General features: G+C 42.7%; 3 protein-coding genes across 3 annotated transcripts; all 3 read left to right on the forward strand.

Moving 5' to 3' along the window:
* Positions 1–436: 436 nt before the first annotated feature.
* On the forward strand, positions 437–7,973 carry ppardb (peroxisome proliferator-activated receptor delta b). The gene is made up of 8 exons (XM_030056846.1): positions 437–872; positions 2,083–2,464; positions 3,641–3,792; positions 3,908–4,046; positions 4,180–4,382; positions 5,096–5,302; positions 5,399–5,642; positions 5,762–7,973. Exons 2-8 carry the CDS (start codon positions 2,143–2,145, stop codon positions 6,007–6,009), a joined length of 1,515 nt encoding a protein of 504 aa, XP_029912706.1. The 5' UTR covers positions 437–872; positions 2,083–2,142; the 3' UTR covers positions 6,010–7,973.
* Positions 7,974–8,253: 280 nt separating this feature from the next.
* On the forward strand, positions 8,254–12,126 carry mkrn4 (makorin, ring finger protein, 4). The gene is made up of 8 exons (XM_030056849.1): positions 8,254–8,392; positions 9,507–9,635; positions 9,925–10,187; positions 10,279–10,367; positions 10,453–10,694; positions 10,808–10,915; positions 11,194–11,296; positions 11,388–12,126. The coding sequence occupies exons 1-8, from the start codon at positions 8,271–8,273 to the stop codon at positions 11,517–11,519; spliced, it is 1,188 nt and encodes a 395-aa protein (XP_029912709.1). The 5' UTR covers positions 8,254–8,270; the 3' UTR covers positions 11,520–12,126.
* Positions 12,127–12,769: 643 nt separating this feature from the next.
* fance (FA complementation group E) lies at positions 12,770–18,267 on the forward strand. The gene is made up of 10 exons (XM_030056844.1): positions 12,770–13,045; positions 14,050–14,641; positions 14,901–14,945; positions 15,047–15,103; positions 15,854–15,997; positions 16,288–16,411; positions 16,710–16,785; positions 17,466–17,532; positions 17,652–17,777; positions 17,878–18,267. Exons 1-10 carry the CDS (start codon positions 12,804–12,806, stop codon positions 17,980–17,982), a joined length of 1,578 nt encoding a protein of 525 aa, XP_029912704.1. The 5' UTR covers positions 12,770–12,803; the 3' UTR covers positions 17,983–18,267.
* Positions 18,268–18,967: the final 700 nt, after the last annotated feature.

An 18,967-nucleotide genomic window follows, 5' to 3' on the forward strand; every position in this document is an offset into this window, starting at 1 on the left:
CAACACTTGTTTGCCATTTAAACATCTCAGTCTCAGTAAACATCAGCACCAACGCCTCCTCATGCTTGTGTTGCAAAATGTGACCAAACTGACAAAGACTAAAACTAAAGACGGTTCCTGTACATATATTTAAAAAAATATATATTTTAATCAGTTTTGTTATTACGGAATATAATTTCAGTTAGTTTCTATTTTTTATTTCAGTTAACTAGGATGATTTTCCACACCTAGTTTTTAGTTTTTAGTTTCAGAGAACTATAACGACCTTGTGCACCTGTTTTGCTCTTCTTTCTTTTTTTCTTTCTTTCTATTTTTTTCCCACATCCATTTACATTCTTGTCTATTGTATTTTTAAGAAACAGGGAAGTTGCTGTGTTGTTTTCCTACACGAGTGAGGGCTGAGCAGATGCAGTTCTGTGTCTGGCCAGCGGGGGGCGCTGTGCTCCAGTGATGTGACGACGGCAGAGGGGGAGTGAAGCACGGCTAGTTACAGGGAGCGAATAGGGGAGGTGCATTTCATTACTCTACCTATCTTTATACGATACGGCGGCGGCTGCGGCCACATTCATTGTTAATTTTTTTTTTTAATTAATTAAATAGTGCTGAGTCAGATGTCGCTAACCGCCGGCTCGCTGCTTCATGAAGGCCGGGGTCTGTGCTAGCATAGTGAAGTTAATGTTGTTAGCAGCCTGCCGCTAGCTGCTACTGCTAACTCCCGTCGGTGTCCACAAACAACTTGTCAACAGCAGCTCAATCCTGGACGGGACGTGTGCTGTCGGCTTTGCTGCTTTATTATATTTTTACATTTCTCACTTTGGGCTGTTTCTCAAAGCTGAAACCGACTGAGCCAGAGACCACCACCAGTGAGAGAGGTAAGCTATCTAACTTGGCAGCTATTTAAAGGCAACCCGCAGGAATTTGGGTCAGCCTCGGTGACAGTTGACTAGGAGCTAGCTAGTCCTCAAGTCCGCGGTCAAGGTTAGCAGCTAACTCGGTTCGGGACGGGGGCTGGCGAGCTAGCGCTGTATTCAGTAAGCTTTGTCCGTGTTTTTACACAAATGAGAAAAGTTTAAGGGCATGTCCGTGTCATACTCCGTGTGAACTTAGCCGTCCTTTCATCCCACACCTCCCATGTATCCAGTTACAGCGCCAAGCCCTTAACTCTGAGTCATGAGATGAGGCTACAGCAGCAGATCTGCCAGAAACCTGTGTGACAGGTTGTCCCCTCCACGGCAAGTCTCAACAGTGCAAAAGTCAAGGCTTTTTCCCCTTTCTTTCAATCGTTTTAGGGCTAAATGTTCTCACAGAAGAGCACTGCTCTAAATTAAAGAAACCTTTTTTGTTGAGTTTTCTTTTTGAGCTGTTGCTATTATTGTATAACCTATTCAGACTTCATTATTGTCAATGTAGCTACCATCAGAACAATAGAAAATGTGCCTTTTTCCTTAAACATGTCAAAGCTTTTTTAAGTTTTCATGTGGGCTGCTGTGTTACTGTACAGCTCTTTCAGAATCCATTATTGCCAATTTAATTACAACCAGAGGAGTAGACAGTGTGTGCCTGCCTGTCCAGACTTTACAATAACACCATGCATCAGGTGGTAAGTAAGAGCACTTATCAGGGATATGCCCTTGAGCTCAGGCCCAAGCAGCTCTTAATAGACTCGCTCAGGACAGCCCACTTACAGTAAATGAGCAAACCCTCCCACAGATTAGTAATCTCACACTTTTCCCCAGTCATGCTTGATGGTAGCCCTGACACATTTAGGGGCTTCGGTGTTTCCATCTTTTTACCACAAAGCTTACAGCGGAAATTTGTATTTTATGGCAGCGTTTTGGCCCCTGTTATATGTTCTGACAAGTGTTACACTCTTGTGAGGCTATTGATCAGTCATTAGTATTGAGGAAAACATTTTATTGTCTTAATTCACATGAGGGAGCTCATAATAGTGATGCGAATGGTGCCTGGGCTATAACAGGCACAGATTTAGAGCGGACTTGTCTGGTCATTGTTTTGATTGTACAAATAACTAGCAATAACGTAATGCAGGTACTGTTAATGTGATGTTTTTTTTCCCCATAGGGAAGCTACGATGACAACGTGACAGGAAGGGGAGCCGCTGTGTCAGCTTGAACAGAGACCATGGATGGGGTTCAGCCGCCTGCCACAGAGCAGTGCGACAGGGAGAATGGCTGCTGTGAGCCACATACCCCCGAGGACACAGCTGATGTCAGGTGGACAGCTCTGGAGGTGGAGTCTGGAGCCTCAAACTGTGACGGGGGGGAAAAAGTGGTGGAGCTGACCGAGTTGAGAGCCAGAGAAGATGATCAGGAGGAGGAGAGCGATGGCTTGGCTGCTTGTAAAGGCCTGAAGGAGGACCAGCAGGAGGGAGAGAAGGAGCGTCTCAGTAAGGATGGGAGCAATCACAGCAAGCAAGACAGCACTGCTGCTTCAAACTACACAGGCAAGACAATTCAAACAATTCGCAATGAAATCAAAAAAGCCTGTTTTACCATGGAACCTAATTTTCTATATCACATAAACCTATCACACAATAAGTGTATTTTTTCTCAGACTTATATTTATACTAGCCCTATGCTTCTCAAATGGGGGAATGTGTACCTTTAGTGGTGTACTGCAGGGATACGCAAGATTTTTTTTAAAAATGTGTAATTCCTAAAATAATTACCCTAAGCAGTAAGTTCAACAAAAATGTAAATGTAAGTTCGATACACTATGTTTTACATTCATTATTTCCTACAGGTTTCCCAAAGGGAACATCAAATCAAATGTGTGCGTTTGTGGTTTAAATCTGCTGACATGGTCATTGAGCGAGGCCGTGTGTTTGTTATGACTGGGAAGCCAGACAAAAAAACAAGGAAATGGATTTGTGGTTGAAACACTGCAGCAATACAGCTGAAAACAAGGAGAAAGAAGTGAAAAAGAAGCAAAACTATCAGGTTGTTGTTTCAGACACTGATAGCGCTGTACTGGACCTCTTTTATATAGGATTTTTTTTGTGCTGTTCAGGGGAACTAGGCTGAAAAAATATTTCACAAGGGGTACATTACTGAAAAAAGTTTGGAACCATTGTACAAGCGTATTGAAATTTTAGTATTCTTAGCATTTGCCTCAGGCTACTGCATGCTGAACTTCATTTACTTAACCAATTGGAGTACATTAACATCACAGCTAATAATACGTTCACTGATTTTTCCATAAGATTGCTTCTGCCTCCCACTTCATGGAAACTTCAACTTAACAGTTTTAATTGTGACCCGAATGGCAACATGGCAAGTTGATTCCTTTTCCTCAGATGCAGTAATTGATTCCATTCGCTTCAGTTCATTTATTCAAATGGATCTAGACTTTGTGACAGTTTAAGATAATGTGCAAAGTACTAAATCACTTTTCATGTTTGTTATAATCCAACCTGCCCATGTTACATCCACCCTGTTGTCCTGTTTCAGCTGCAAATACATCAAATCACAAAAGCAAGGCAGTCAAGTGTTGTCCTCTGTGTTTGTAGAGAATCCACGAGTGAGCCAGTCTCATGGCAGAAGAGCCTCAGGACTTAACATTGATGATGATATATTAATATAATTCTTGGGCCTTAATGTTATTTTGGATCTCTGTGCAGACCTGTCCCATTCCTCGCCCCCCTCGCTGTCGGAGCAGCTGCGTCTCGGCCGAGAGGACAGCACTGGACCTGGAATCAGTGTTGAGTGCAAAATCTGTGGCGACAAGGCCTCTGGCTTCCACTATGGCGTGCATGCCTGTGAGGGCTGCAAGGTAAGGCAGTTTTTGGATCTCAGTGTATTAGCTGACCTTAAGATAAGAAGGAATAATAAAGGCGGCTTTGTGCTGTTTAACTTGAGCTGAACATGCTGCGTTGCTTGTGACCCAGGGCTTTTTCCGACGAACCATCCGGATGAAACTGGAGTATGACCGCTGCGAGCGCACCTGCAAGATTCAGAAGAAGAATCGAAATAAGTGCCAATATTGTCGCTTCCAGAAGTGCCTGTCTTTGGGAATGTCCCATGATGGTGAGGAGGAAAAATTTTTCTCTAAGCCAATGCTGCTCGCAAATGCAAGACTGGAATGGCAAAGTAACATGCTGACAAAGTGATTTAGTCCTGAAATGTCCACTGGTACTAACGTTATTGTGTTTTTGCTCAGCGATCAGATATGGGCGTATGCCTGAGGCAGAGAGGAAGAAGCTGGTGGCCGGCCTAATGGCAGAGGAGTCAAGCCCTGGTAACCCTGGGGGCTCAGACCTGAAGACCCTGGCCAAACAGGTCAACATGGCTTACCTGAAGAACCTCAGCATGACCAAGAAGAAGGCACGCAGCATCCTGACAGGCAAGACCAGTGGCTCATCGGTACGGCCCCAGTCTTAGAACAAATCATTTGGCCTGGCCACCCTGTTTATTTTATTTATTATTTATTTGTTTAAACAGATAAGTGTTTCTTCTATGTATTCAATTAGCAGTGGTGTGCCACAAGGAAAAACATTTTCAAAAATATTTTTCACACTGAAACTTGAAACACAGTTTAAATGCACATGGAGGCAGATATGGCACAAAACCAGAATTTCATCCAAAGCTCCACAACTGCATTAAGTTGCAAGGAAACACTGTGTAGATGTCCTACATCTCTGGAAGCAGTTCAAGAGCAGTTTGTGTATGAAAAATTTTCTCTCTGGCATTTTCTGTCCAGATGCCATTTCCTTACCTAGCACTCCTCTTTTGTACATGACCACAGGGTCGCATGAATATTTTGTTACATCTATTGTCAGGGTGTTGTGGCTCGCCCTTGTACTCATTACAGTTGGTTATTGAATGCTGGTGGTTTAAGACTTCAAGCTTCATGTATTGTTGCTCTGAATAAAAGTGTCAGCTAAACAGGTAATTGATCAATTGGTTGTATAGTGTGAGAGAACCGAAGGCAGTTTTCTGAACTATGTCCTTGTGTATAGTGCTAATCCACAGATGGCTTTGTCCTTTACAAATGTCATATCAGCTCTGTTCTAGTTATGAGACTTTGAAGTTACAGATGGCCATTGAAGAGAAATGCATTCTTGTTCTCGTTTTAGCCATTTGTGATCTATGACGTGGACACACTCTGGCAGGCAGAAAGCGGTTCAGTGTGGAGCCAGTTACTTCCAGGTGCACCGCTGGCGAAGGAGATCGGCGTGCACGTGTTCTACCGCTGCCAGTGTACCACAGTGGAAACGGTGCGGGAGTTGACTGAGTTTGCCAAGTGCATTCCAGGCTTTGTGGACCTTTACCTTAATGACCAGGTAAGACACCATTTTTCCATATGAAGCTCTCTGGCATACAATAAGACAATTAATATAGGAAGTCAATAATGTACAATGAATGTCTGTTCTCTGTAGGTGACTTTGCTGAAGTATGGGGTGCATGAGGCCATTTTTGCCATGCTTCCCTCTCTCATGAACAAAGATGGACTCTTGGTGGCCAATGGTAAAGGCTTTGTGACCAGGGAGTTCCTGCGGAGCTTGAGGAAGCCCTTCAGTGAGATCATGGAGCCTAAATTTGAGTTTGCTGTCAAGTTCAATGCTCTGGAGCTGGATGACAGCGACTTGGCCCTTTTTGTTGCTGCCATCATTCTTTGTGGAGGTGAGAGAGAGAGATTTTCATGAGATAAGATGACGTTTCTAAATCAACATTGTTAAGTTTACTCAGTGGTAATTGTGAGTAACACTGAGGTTTGTCCTGTTGCCTCCCCGACTCTCCAGATCGTCCCGGACTAATGAACGTGAAGCAGGTGGAGCAGAGTCAGGACAGCATCCTCCAGGCCCTGGACCAGCACCTCCAAGCTAACCACTCCGACTCCCTCTACCTCTTCCCCAAGCTGCTGCAGAAAATGGCCGACCTCCGTCAGCTGGTTACTGAGAATGCTCACCTGGTTCAGAAAATCAAAAAGACTGAGTCTGAGACCTCGCTGCACCCTCTGCTACAGGAAATCTACAAAGACATGTACTAGTGTTCTCCAGCACAGATTGCTTATAGCAATATGGTCTCATACTGAAATGTTCATGTTCACACACTGCATTCTGTACAAGCACCACTCCACGAACAGGGCATGAAAACATTTTAACGCATGCAGTTGACGCAGAAAAGGTACATGGAAGGGCTAACACAAACAGCAAAGACTTCAATATCAGACTTAGTTTCTTCACAGTGTGTGCGATTAGCATCTAGAATCACGTCACAGGTCGTAGTTTCCCACAGCAGTCACCTAACATGTAGAAAATGTTTTTGTTTTTTTTTTTAAAACTGAGGTTCGGAGGTCTGTTTCACTTGAACACTGACTCAGATGCGCTGCTCCCATTTCATCGCCCTTAGCAAAGCTGACTCCAGGACAGTGTGCGGAGAGACTTTGGCTCTGTGTTTTGCTGTAAAGGGAAGATTTCGTGTTTATATACATATGAGATAGGACAAATAGAAAAGAGCTGTCACGTTTGTACTGTAAGAGAATTTTATATGATGCCAGTGTCTTTGGTAGTTTGGTTGATTTACTCAGGCTTTTGGTCAAGCAAAAAAAAAAAAAAAATGCACAACTGATTTTTGTTTACATCATAATCATTCACTTCTTTAGGATCCTTAAGCAACTAGGACACAAACTGGGCTGGCTCCAGCAGTGTAGAGCTCTCTCTTTCAATGCGGCTGCATCTGTGCAATACCATTTCTCTTTGTCAATAAATTGGGAGAATAGTTTCCTGACCCAAGTCATAGCGGGTTATTTGTTTTAAAAGCCATCCACCCAAGTGGTAACTGTAATAAATGAACTATGCTGCACAGATTTAGTTTTTGAAGCTAATGACACTATAAACACATGACTTTTTGAATTAGAAGGGACAGTGTGCTCTTTCTTTTTCTTTTTAGTTCAGCAAAATAATTCTGAACTTTGTCATAGTGAGGGTTTTCTTGGCTTCTTTGTATTTACGTTACTAATCAGTAATTACTGAACTGGTGATATGTTTAAGGGCAAAACGTGATTCATCAACTTGTTTTTATATCTTAAGTAGTCATATTCTTTCTTACTGTATGTCTTTACTGAGTGTAGGTTTGTACCAAATATGTTCCCATATCTTTGCCTGATGAGGAATGTGGATCACGTGACAGCAGGAGACAGGCTAGGAGCAATGTGCTATGATGTCCTTCCTGGGAAAACTGATGGTTATTATTTGACGTCAACGTCCACTTTCTGTAACATCACAAGTCTCCTCTGTATCAACTCAGTGTATGACCTGGCCTGTTTGTGTGCACAGTGCTAGTCTCTTGATAGGAAATCCTCATACCAGCCTTATAGTATCTGGAATTTATGTGCCACAGCACCCATTTACTCTGTACTGGATGCATTACAGCAGCGGCTCTCAACTGGGACCCCCCCTCAAGCACCACCAGAAAAATGGGGACTATTTTAGTTTCACTGTTATTTCATTGAGTAGAAGTTAGCTCAATGAGACTGTTCACTTCAGGTGTTTCACAGTTAATCTGCCAATCTACACTATAGACAGTTATGGATTTCTAAATTGTGATATTACAGATTACCAAATTCAGGATCTGTATGATTTTGGGGGTCCTTGACACCAAAAAGGTTGAGAGCCACTGCATTACTGTACATCACAGTCAGAGCAAAGTCCACCTTCCAAAGTCTATTGTAAAGCTTCCTCTTGTACTTCTCTTGTTTTTTTTGGGGTTTTTTTTATATTATTTTTATTTTTTCTTGACCCCAGTCTACCTCTACATGTTGTGTTCCTTTATTCTGTGACAATGTGCTACTGTCTGTTCTAATTTCTGAACATGTTTGCCTTAATTTACTGCTACCGGTACACATTGCAGAGTTAACACCGCTGGTTGATGTGCAGTGTGCCAAGCAAAAAGGCGTGGATAAAACAGGAAAAACAAAAAAAGGACAGTAAATGTTGATGTTAACTACCTCTATGCCTGTGTAAGTGATCTCTTGACAAATGATGTTGCACCACATGACGCTCATTTGCTGAATATTCACTCATTAGGCTGCAAATCAAACTTCACTAGAGCTATTAACACTTTTTTCTCATTAGATGGATAATGAACCTCTCTCTTCCTGTCTCTCTCTCTCACACACACACACTTTTCCAGTGATGCCACCATTGACAACTGTAGGAGTTTAGATAAGTTGAATTACACTGACTAAAAAACGCATCATCTGACGGTAATGTGCCGTTTCTATTGGCTTATTGCCAGGCTAATTGGTGGATGGGACGGCCTGTAAACTATTTAGGTGTTGGACAGGTCGGCCCCCGGCGGCACGCTCAAAAGACAAAGAGGATGGACCCAGGAGTAGAGCAGTACTCCTCTGCTCGAGCTGCGGTTTGTAGGTGAGCGCCAGGTGTTTGTTTGTTTGTTTGTTTTGTTTGTTGAAATAAAGTGGATTGATGTTGCCGTGACACATGTGGCTGCTGGGCTGAGATTAACAATAAAAACAGCGTCGTTGTTTACGGCAGAGCCACCCGCAGAAACACGAGGCTGAAATGCTCCTGTGGTGCATTCAGGTGCGCTCATAACGTCCACACTCAGGAGTCCGAGTCAAGCCACCCAGGTGGATGAGGGTGAGGAAATGAGTACAGGCAAATTTCTGGTAATAACTAAAATAGTCATGTTTGTGTCAGTCGGGTGTCCAAACAATGCGGTGTCATTAAATATGCATCTTTTTTTATGCGAGAATTACCAGCCTAGCTTATTTTCTTTTCCCTCCATTGCTATTTATTCTTATTTTCAGCAGCTTTTATCATAAAAAGTAACATACTTAATAGACTTTAATTTACTCAAAATTAAAAAAAAAAAAAAAAAAAACTAGCCTACTTTGAATTCAATTTTCCGCTCTGTCGAGGGGCGTGAATGTGACGTTGCGTCAGTATGTCCGATGGAGCTTAAACGCAACTTTATTTACTAGAGGAAACGTGTGACGTTGCCACTTAAAAGTTGGACGATGGCTTGTTGAGAAACTTAAACAGTACATCAGCTGTGTGGGAAAGCAGATTTTGTCCCGGTGCGGAGAGATGGATCGCTCCGCTGCTTCATATCGAAATCCGCATCAGGCTGCAAACCGCGGCGTCTGCAGGTACAGCGTCTGTTTTCTGGGATAAATGGCTGTTTGGCCGATGTTACGACTTGCAGTGTCCACCCTTGTTTTCGCAGAGCTGCCCACAGCTTTGAATAACAGACACAAACAATCAACTTTAGCTTGTTCGTGCAGTAACTTGCAATAGTCCCGGTAAACAAAGGACGTGTTTTCCTCTTCACTTCCTGAAGCTCCTTGTAGGTTTTGTTTACTAACCGTGGTGACACCAAGGATCTCTCGTTTATTTATGAGGAAGTCCTGTCTCTTGTTGCCCATGGCAGTGTGGCTTTTTTTTTTTATGTAATGGAGAAGCTGTCATAACGGATGTTACTTCTACACACTGAAATAAACCCAGCAACTTGTTTCTGCAGGCAGTTCATGAATGGCTCTTGCAGATTTGGTCCACGGTGTCACTACCGACATGAATGGCCTGTAAGGCAATCATCCCAAATATGCAGGCACTTTCAGAAAGGTGGCTGCTGGTATGGTCAGAACTGCAGGTGAGTGGTCCGCTTTATTTTCTTTTTTTAATATCATAAATCAAAGCAAGCAAGCAAAAGGTGTGGAAAAAAACGAAAAAAGGACAGTAAATATTGATGTTGACCACCTCTGTGCCTTTGTAAATGATCCCTTCACAAACAGCTTTGCACCACATGAAGCTTATTTGCAGATAATCCACCTAGGCTGCACATCAGTCAAACTTAAGACGATGAACACCTCTCCCCTGTAAATCAGTGACGACTACATGCATGTAAAGCTCTTGGACAAACCAGACGTTTCTCTCCCCAGGTATCGTCATGTCCTTCTGCCCGAGGGTGATGCAGCTGTGCCAGGTAGAAGGGCTTCGGTGCCTCACGTGCACCCGCCCTGTGTCGGCAATGGGCGGCGAGGGTCCGAGCCCGCGCTGCCACAGGCCTGGGTGATGACGGGCCGAGGACGCGGGGGGTCGGAGTCAGTGTTGGTCGACGTCTCCAACCTGGAACGCAACTTTGGATGCCTGACCATGGATGTTCCCGAGGAAGGAGGGTCACGAGATCATCTACTTGAACCGGGTATTTGATCTTTGCACACTTTATGATTACATTTTAATAACTTTCTTCATTTATTACTTATGTGGAGCTTTTGGTTCTCTCTTCTTTGCAGGCACTCATTTGAGTCGAACCGCTTCCCAAGACTCTGTCCAGAGTTCAAAAACGACACAAGCAGGTGTCTCTAATGGCAGAAATCAGCAGGTTTGATGTCCTTTTACTCATTTTGAACGTTAAATATGGCATGCTGGTTCCGTCTGATGGCAGGGTTTATCTCTGTGCCGAACAGGCTTCATCCAAAGAGACGGCAGAGTGTGGTGGCGCCGCTGCGGCCCCCACTGCCCGAGAGGAAACAGAGGAGTTCCTCCAGAGTAAAGAGGTGACGTGCGGCATCTGCATGGACAAGGTGTACGAGAAGATGAATCCAGACGAACAGCGCTTTGGCATCCTGCCTAATTGCAATCATTCCTTCTGTCTGAAATGCATTGTCACCTGGAGGAAAACTAAAGACCTGCGGGAGGAAGTTATAAAGTAGGCTTCAGCAGAATTAATATCATTCATTTGACATGCGTCCATGACTCCACCATTTTCAAGATGTTATGATTTTTACTTGACACACTTTTTTTTTTTTTTCCCTCCTTCAGGAGTTGCCCACAATGCCGAGTGAAGTCTGCTTTTTATATCCCGAACAATTACTGGGTTGAAGGACAAGCAAAGGAAACTCTAATTGCTGCCTTCAAAGAGAAATGCAGGTTAGTGCCGTCAGATAGTTTGATTCATTACTACAGCGGCATTTATTTCCTGTTGGAGAACGAATGAACTAACAATTTGACGTCCTTGTCCACACTGCAGTGGGTTACAGTGAACAAGTTTCATTTGTTTTTATTCCTGCTTGCAGTTTAATGTTTAATGCATAACTGTCTTTTTTGAGAATGCTTGAAAATTGAAGCTAACACTGATTGGTTACTGGCTTCCATGGCACCCACACATCCTCCTCCTGTATTCTATGGCTCATCCTCCACGTCTCCAGTAAAAGAAGATGCAGTTACTTTATGCGATACGGATGCTGCCCCTTCAAATCAGAGTGCATTTACTGGCATGACGCAGCCCACCGTCGCCGCTCCTCACGTCTGGTAAATAAACCCGAGAAATCTTATTGATTTGAGGTTTTGAAGTGTGTCTGTTTGTTGTTGTTCTTAACGCATTTCTGATGCTGCTCTCCAGTCCTACACAGAGGAGGAGGACCTGGACGGCCTACAGCTGCTCGATTTTGTCATAGCCATGACTCTTCTCTCTGACTTGGATGACAATGACAGTGACCTCCCCTTTTACCTCGGCGAGGATTATGATTTCTGAGCCCTGTCATCCCTTTTTTCTGTTACGAAACTGAATGAAACAGTACCTTAATCACTGGGCACCCAGAAAACTACTTGGTTATTTGTTTTGCCTCTTCTACCCTTCTCTCAGTCATATCTTTTGAGCAGTCATACATTAGTTTCAAGCAGTGCCAGATAAGTCACCTAGCTTATTTAGATTTCTGTATCTAAAGTGCTAGTATTTATTTGGGGCCTTCTGGTTTGGATTTTTCTTTTTCTGCTCCCTCTTGTCTGGTGATTCCAGCATATTCAGATTATTAATATTCAAGGCCCCAAACAGATTTGCTACTGTTGATCTGGCCGAGTGCTTGACTCTACAAAGTCTGACCTGCCAATTTGCACCATTTTGATATTTTAAAAGTGTGTGTGTGTGGATGGCATTTTTAATTCTCTAGATAATGTGTACTGTATCCCGTATTACTAATTGTCATGATTTAAGATACTTACCTCAGTAGATAGGTCATTGATAAATCATTTTTCTGGTTGGTGTGATGAACAAAATGTCAGATTTTTATTATTTTTTTATAACGAGTTGTATTCAATCACAAAAGAAAATAAACATTGTTACACCTTTTGCTTCACTGAAAGGATTGGTCTTGCTCTTGTTTGACACTTTAATCAGCACCACATGGCTATTAGGAATGTTTTTTTGCTTCTTACTTTTTCTCTTCATGGTCTGAACCCTCAAGGTGACATAAGCCAAGCGCTCCTATTTGAACCCTTGATAAGATTTATTTTGTGATCCATCTTCTGTTCAGTATGACATTGTTTCAGTGTCACACTTGTCCAAATAAGTCAGTTATTAGTCACATGTTATTGGAGCGCACACCTGGGGGGGAAAAGGTATAAATCATCAGCTCAAAATTATGCCAGTTAAATGCAGAAAAATCAAAGGTGGGTGCACCCTTTCAGTAGTCAGTACCCTACTTAGATCTTCATATTCAGAATAAAACAATTGACTTGAGTGTGTGTGTGTATAGTAACATTTAATGAATTAGCATGTATTGAAATTAAGCACTTCTTCATTTTAAGGAACTCCTAGAAGCCCCTTAAGGACCTCTCTTGGAGGAAAAAAATACATATTTTCCAAACTGCTGTTGTTGGAATTTGGTGTTTTTTTTTTTTTTTTTTTTTTTTTTACCACTAGATGGCGGCGTGGCGCAGCTTTAGGAAAATTTCTACTCACGAAGAAGAAAAGTGTAAATAAACTGGCGGGCTTGGGTTCAACAGGGAAGAGAAACTTTTTTTTTTTCTTGAATTAAAAATGTCTGGGAGTCCGGTGTGCTGTGACGGGACTCCGGCCAGCGGCGGGCTGCTGGAGCGGTTTGACGGGCGGACGCGTTTGCTGGTCGGGGCTCTGATGTGCGGAGCCTCCGGGCCCCGCAGAGCCCGCACGGTGCTCCGCAGGCAGCAGCGGGCCAAGCCTCCGCCGGCCCTGCACCGCCTTGTGGAAATACTTTGTGGAGAGGAAATATGTCCAGAGACTGAGGACAACCCGCTCATAGTGTAAGTTAACAGCAGCCATGATATTTACATTAAATTACAACATGTTTCATGGTACCAGAGACGGAAATTTGACACGTTCTCTGTGTAAAATGTCACTGCAATCTGCTCAGAGCTAAACACTACTCTAAAGTTGCCAACGAAATGAAAAATAATTTTTTTACTCCCCCCCTTTCGGCCAGGGATTTTGAAACGTATTCATGTTTCAGACCCTTGACTTGATTTCCACTAAGCCATGCTCTCTGTTTGATGTGAGTTTTGTCCCATGGACCCTGAGACGAAAAGATTTTGTCTTGTGTTGAGCATGAATTTGTTCAGATGTCCTGACTGAGCTCCAGATTCAAACAGGTGGGATTAAAACATCATGTCAGAATAATCAGCCATACTGTAGAATTTTGTTTAATTCAATTATAGTGAACTTAAACAATATTTCATCTTGATGGGGACCCAGTGGAAGACTTTTAAAGACCCCTGCAGGTCCCTGAACCCTATTTTCAAAATCACTGCTGTAGCTCTCATATAGCTTTTTTTTTTTTTTTTTTTTTTTTTTTTTAAGGCTATGTATCTCCCAACTTTTGGCCAAGCAATTTTTAACCCCACTGTTACCTGTTTTCCCTTTTGTTGGTTGTCATATTAACTATCAGTGTTTCTGGCACAATTATTGGTGTAGTTATGTTAGGTTAGGGCTCTTAAACTTAACTATAAAACTATAAAATGGTATGTAAGTTCCACAGTGTCATCCAAAACAACTAAAACAAATGTGTATAAAATGTTAGGCTAATGTTTCTTAGGAGAAACACAGATGCATGCAAATGTGTACAAGACATTGAAAACGTGATCATGTTAAAGCTGTGTTTAGCCAGTTGTCCCTATTTAAATTAGAAAAACATGTAAGTAACATTGCAGCAGAGTCCATGTGCGCTAAGCTGAGACAGACCTTTACTAAAGTTTCACATCTCTGTGTCCTGTTTAAGGTAAAGTTTAACACCCGCTGCTCTTCCCTCCAGTAAACCGCTGCTGAGTCTGTTTCCAGCATCGTTCAAGCAGAACCTGCTGTCCTTCATCCGTCTGGTCCCCTCAGCTCTTCCTCGGGCCGCTGTGCTGCAGCTGCTTGATTGCCTCAGGCAGGAGCCCCGTCCCGACCCCTGGGTGGCTGCTCTGCTCACCCAGCTGGAGAGGGACCTGGGGGCCCCTGCGGAGAAACCCCTGTACACCTCGCTGTGCGGCCAGAGACTGACGGAGCTGTGCCGGGGTCTGGTCGGTCTCGGGGGGGCAGGAGGCTGGGCCAAGTGCTTCACCGGACCACAAGCAGCATCTGCGTCTCAGAGTGGCTCGGAGCCGGGGACACAGAGGAAGAGGAAGAGCAGCCTTGTGACTCCCGATTCGGACACCGAGGAAACGGGACAGCAGAGTAAACGCATCAAAGTGGATTTCTCTCCTGTGGGGGGCAACTGGGGCACCGAGGGTCCCACCGCAGAAGAACGGGGTGCAACAGAGGAGACATCGGGAGGACCAGGCGACGTCCCCACAGAGGCCTCAGCTGAAGAACTGAAGCCAGCGGCCGACAGTGTGTGTGGTGCACTGTCTGAACAGATACAGGTAAACAGGATCAGCCTCTCGTCCACAGGCCACAGAAAATCATGTATACCTGCATATTTTAAAGAAATCTGTTTGAAAAAGTGTAGGCAGAGGCTTTTGCAGGTGGCTGATGGTCATTTCCCAAACCGGTGAAAACAATTGTGCTAACATGGCCTGATTGTATTTGTCAGATGTTATGCTGATATCATTTCATTGGCTTAATCTTAAATTAAAATAAATTAAAATTAAAAAAAGATCAACTATATATTTTTTTTTTCAGGTGTCCATTTCTCAAATCAAAGAACTGCTCCAAAGTCAGACAGAGGTAAGAAAACTTATATATACATATTTTTAAATTCTAGTTCAGCCCATTTAGCACCAACTGGGAGTGATGGTGACTCTTCTTTCTTCTTTGTGTGTTTTCAGTGGGACCAGAGCTCCTCAGAGGCGTTCAAAGTGCTGAATGAGTGTGACTCCGCGCAGGTATGTTCAATTATCAAGCAGGTTTTTCCTCTTCTCCTACAGCTGTGTTTTGTTAGAGGTGTTGCTGTGGGTATGGGCATGACGGTAAAAACATCTCCGCTACGTTTCGTCAGCGTCAGCAAATAACCCATAACAGTATGAAGAAACATTTTTTTTTTATTTATATATAGAGTTTACAATGGATTTAAGAAGGTTCAGACAAAAAGAAAAGCTTGTTCAAAGTCCTGGTGATTATAGAAATCCCATTTTTTCCAGTATTTATCCCGTTTTCCTTTTGCAGTTGGAGAGTGAGAGTCGGTTTCTCCATTGCGTTTTGTAACAGTTTTTTTTTTAACTTGCAGCCATAAAAATCCTCAGAGGACATGTGTCGCTTTTGCTGAGGGCTTTAGGAATATTTCCAAGGTGCAAGAAAGTGAAAGAGGAATCAGGTTTCAGGTCCAGGATCTATGAGGCTAAATGGCCCACGCTTTTCCAAAACTGCTTTAAAAAACGGTTGCAGAGACAGAGCCAAGAAAATATTGACAGTATCAGGTTGGAGCTGGATTGGACCTCAAAACATTTTTGTTTTCTACTAACTGTTTTTTTTTTTTTTTTTTTTGCACTGGTCAGGGTGAACATGACTGACAAAATATTTCAAAGGGGGGTACATTCATTAAAAATGTTAATGAACCTCTGGCATAGAGCAGATGTAGAACTGATTTCTGACCTAGTATGACGGGACTGATGACCGGCTGTGACTCTGCTGTCCAGGTGGAGGCGCTGTGCAGCGAGCTGAGCCTGCCGGACGTCCCAGAGCAGAGCTTACCCAAACTGTGCGGCAGTCTTCTGGCTCTGAGCCCCGACCTGAGCTACAGCACAGCGGCCGCGCTCATCAGGAGCCTCCTGCTGGACAAGGTACCTGTCAGCATGGAGGAGGCAGTACAAAACACAGTAAAGAGACTCAGATACTGTGTTGTTGCTCAATTCTTAAGAGAAGAACTAAATTACAAGAAATAGAAAGGAAGTAAGAAATATAAAATGTGTGTCTTACAACTTTATGTGCAGTATGTATAAAGTATTTAATAGTACATGTAATGTCACGTCATGTATGTAATGTTAGATATAATTCAAAAGACAGAACATCATAACAAGAATCAACGGTATCCCTGTGTGTTTGACCCTGATGAGCCATTACACTCGTCCAGGTGCTGTCGCTGGCCGAGCCGGCCTCCAGATGCCTCGTCACCGCGGCAACGTCGCTTTGCAGCCGCTACCCCAGGCCAACCTGCCACGCTCTGATTGCACCTGTTCTGGAGGAGAAAACCACAGGTGAGAGGAGGACCTGAGCTGCGACTGGGTGCGGTCATCGCCTCACTTTCTGTGAAATGAGTCACAGATTTTGCCTTGTCTCATGAGATCCCAGCATTGTGGCCTGATTAAAAATGCACGCTCTTCCGCAGGGAGGTCAAAGGTCAGGTCAGCACCGGAGCACAGGGAGATACTTTAACAGGGCGGGTGCTTGGTGTTGTGGGAGTTTTCTGGTTAAAGTGCACTCTCTAAACTCACAGCAACACACTGATGACCTCCGATTTTACTTGGATGTTAATCTCTGTTGTTCCTTCCTCAGGTAATCCCCAAGCCGAGCTGCTGAACAGGCTGATTGAAGACTGCCTGGAGCCTCACCATCGACTCCTGGTGCTTCAGTGAGATAAACCCCTTTATGTCATATTTACATAAACCTTCTGTTAAAAGTCTGAGGACGCATAAATAGTGGGGATGACACTGACACACAATAATTTCCATGCATAACTGTTCTGCCATAAAGTTTCCTTTTCTGCTGCCTATAATGCTCAGGTTTTCTTTTTGTCACAGTAATAGAGGTGTTCATTCAGTTCTATGTTTGGCATTGAGCTCATAGTTAGTGCTGCTGCTGCACTGGGCTGCATTTTATTTAGGTGTTTCCACTATTCTGTCCCCCTAATTGTATATAAATAGGGAGGACAAAAAACTAAAAACATCTCTCAATATAATGTAGTCCAGTACAAGACCTCTGCAAACTACAAGCTCAATAATAAACACAGGATTAAATTTACACATTTTCTGAACACTGAACATTATAAACTTTGTTAAAAGGTAGAATTTATGGCAGAGCTGTTGTATTGAACTGCATTAGATTGTAAAGGTGGACCTAATAAAGTGGCCGCTGAGTGAAGATCACACACAAATTATAACCACACAATCAGTGAAATATCTAATTTTGGACTGATGTAAGCCCATATATCTGCTGATAAATGGGTTTATCTTCAATAAATAAACAAAAAATAAATGATAAATTGAAGGTTATAATAGTTAGGTTGTTGATAAATTCATTTTCTCCACCCAGGATGGCGTTGAGGACTGCGTGGAGCGAGGCGTTGCTCTCCATCATCCACAGCCTGCTGGACTCCAAGGTGAGCCAGCTGTGCAGCAACATCTCAAGTGATGGAAAATCACCTGAAAATTAGTCTATTTTATTTTATTTATTTTGAAGTCTTTTAAAATGCAGACTGTTGTTTGTTTTTCTGTGCAGCCGGAGCTGAGTGAAGAGCTGTTCGGCCTCCTCGCTGAGCAGCTGGTCGCTCAGGCTCCTCACTTCACAAAGTCCATGAAATACGCAAAAATGATGCTCACCGTCCTCACCAAATACGACGCTCACGTACGTTTTATAACATCCGAGCAGTGCTGGACATCAGAGTTAAACATATTCTGCACATCCTGAACAGTAATTTTATTTTTTTTTAATTTTTTTCTCCTAGGTGACAGCTGCACACAAACACTCGCTGTCCGGCTGCCTGACGTTAAACGAGACGTTCCTCAAAAAATCCCTTCAAGCTGCTTTGAAAAGAATCACACACACGTGAAGTTTCATCTGAACATGAGCAACCCGACACTTTAATAAACCTCTGGAGTAATAAAATGTTTATCTGTTTGTTTGGTGGTTCCTGAACTAAAAGACACTGACTGACAACCGTGGATGCCTCCTTCAGTGTATATAGTGAGTTATCCTCTGCGATATTCTATATGTTATCAATATACACTCAGTGGCCACTTTATTAGGTCCACCTGTGCAGTCTAATACATTTTTTTGTTCTGCCATATTTTTTATGGCAGAACAGTTGTATTGGGTTGCCTTTTCTGCTGCCTATAATGCTCAGCTTTTCTTTTTGTCACAGTAATAGAGATGTTCATTCACTTCTATGTTTGGCATTGAGCTTGTAGTTAGTGCTGCTGTTGTATTGGACTGCATTTTATTGAAAGATGTTTCCACTATTCTGTCCCACCTCATGTATATAAATAGGGTAGGACAAAAAATTAGAAACACCTCAGTATAATGTAGTCCAGTACAAGACTTCTGCAAACTACAACCTCAGTAATAAACACAGATTTAAATTTACACTTAAATTTCTCCACACTGTCAACAAAAACTGAACATTATAAACTTTGCTAAAAGGTGGAATTTATGGCAAAGCTGTTGCATTGAACTGCATTAGATTGTACAGGTGGAGCTGATAAAGTGGCTGCTGAGTGTATAATCTATATATACTTATGAGTTGAATTATATATGTTATAAAAATGTTTTCTGCACGCTGAAACGAGTCTGACAGTCTCTGCATCAGGGACTGCCACTTGGAAATTATACTTAAAATTATACATTATGCGTACACGTCTATATATATATATATATGTGTGTATATATATATATATATATATATATATTGTATTCTATAAATATTTTGCAGATATATTTCATTACACAGTCTGTGCAAAGGCTCAAAGGTGATATAGATATATTTGAGTATATTTTATTTTTCATTACTCTTATAGGGTGTGCAAAGGTTTTTCTTT

The sequence above is a fragment of the Myripristis murdjan genome, chromosome 7 (genome assembly GCF_902150065.1).
Source record: "Myripristis murdjan chromosome 7, fMyrMur1.1, whole genome shotgun sequence".
NCBI classification, from domain to species: domain Eukaryota; kingdom Metazoa; phylum Chordata; class Actinopteri; order Holocentriformes; family Holocentridae; genus Myripristis; species Myripristis murdjan.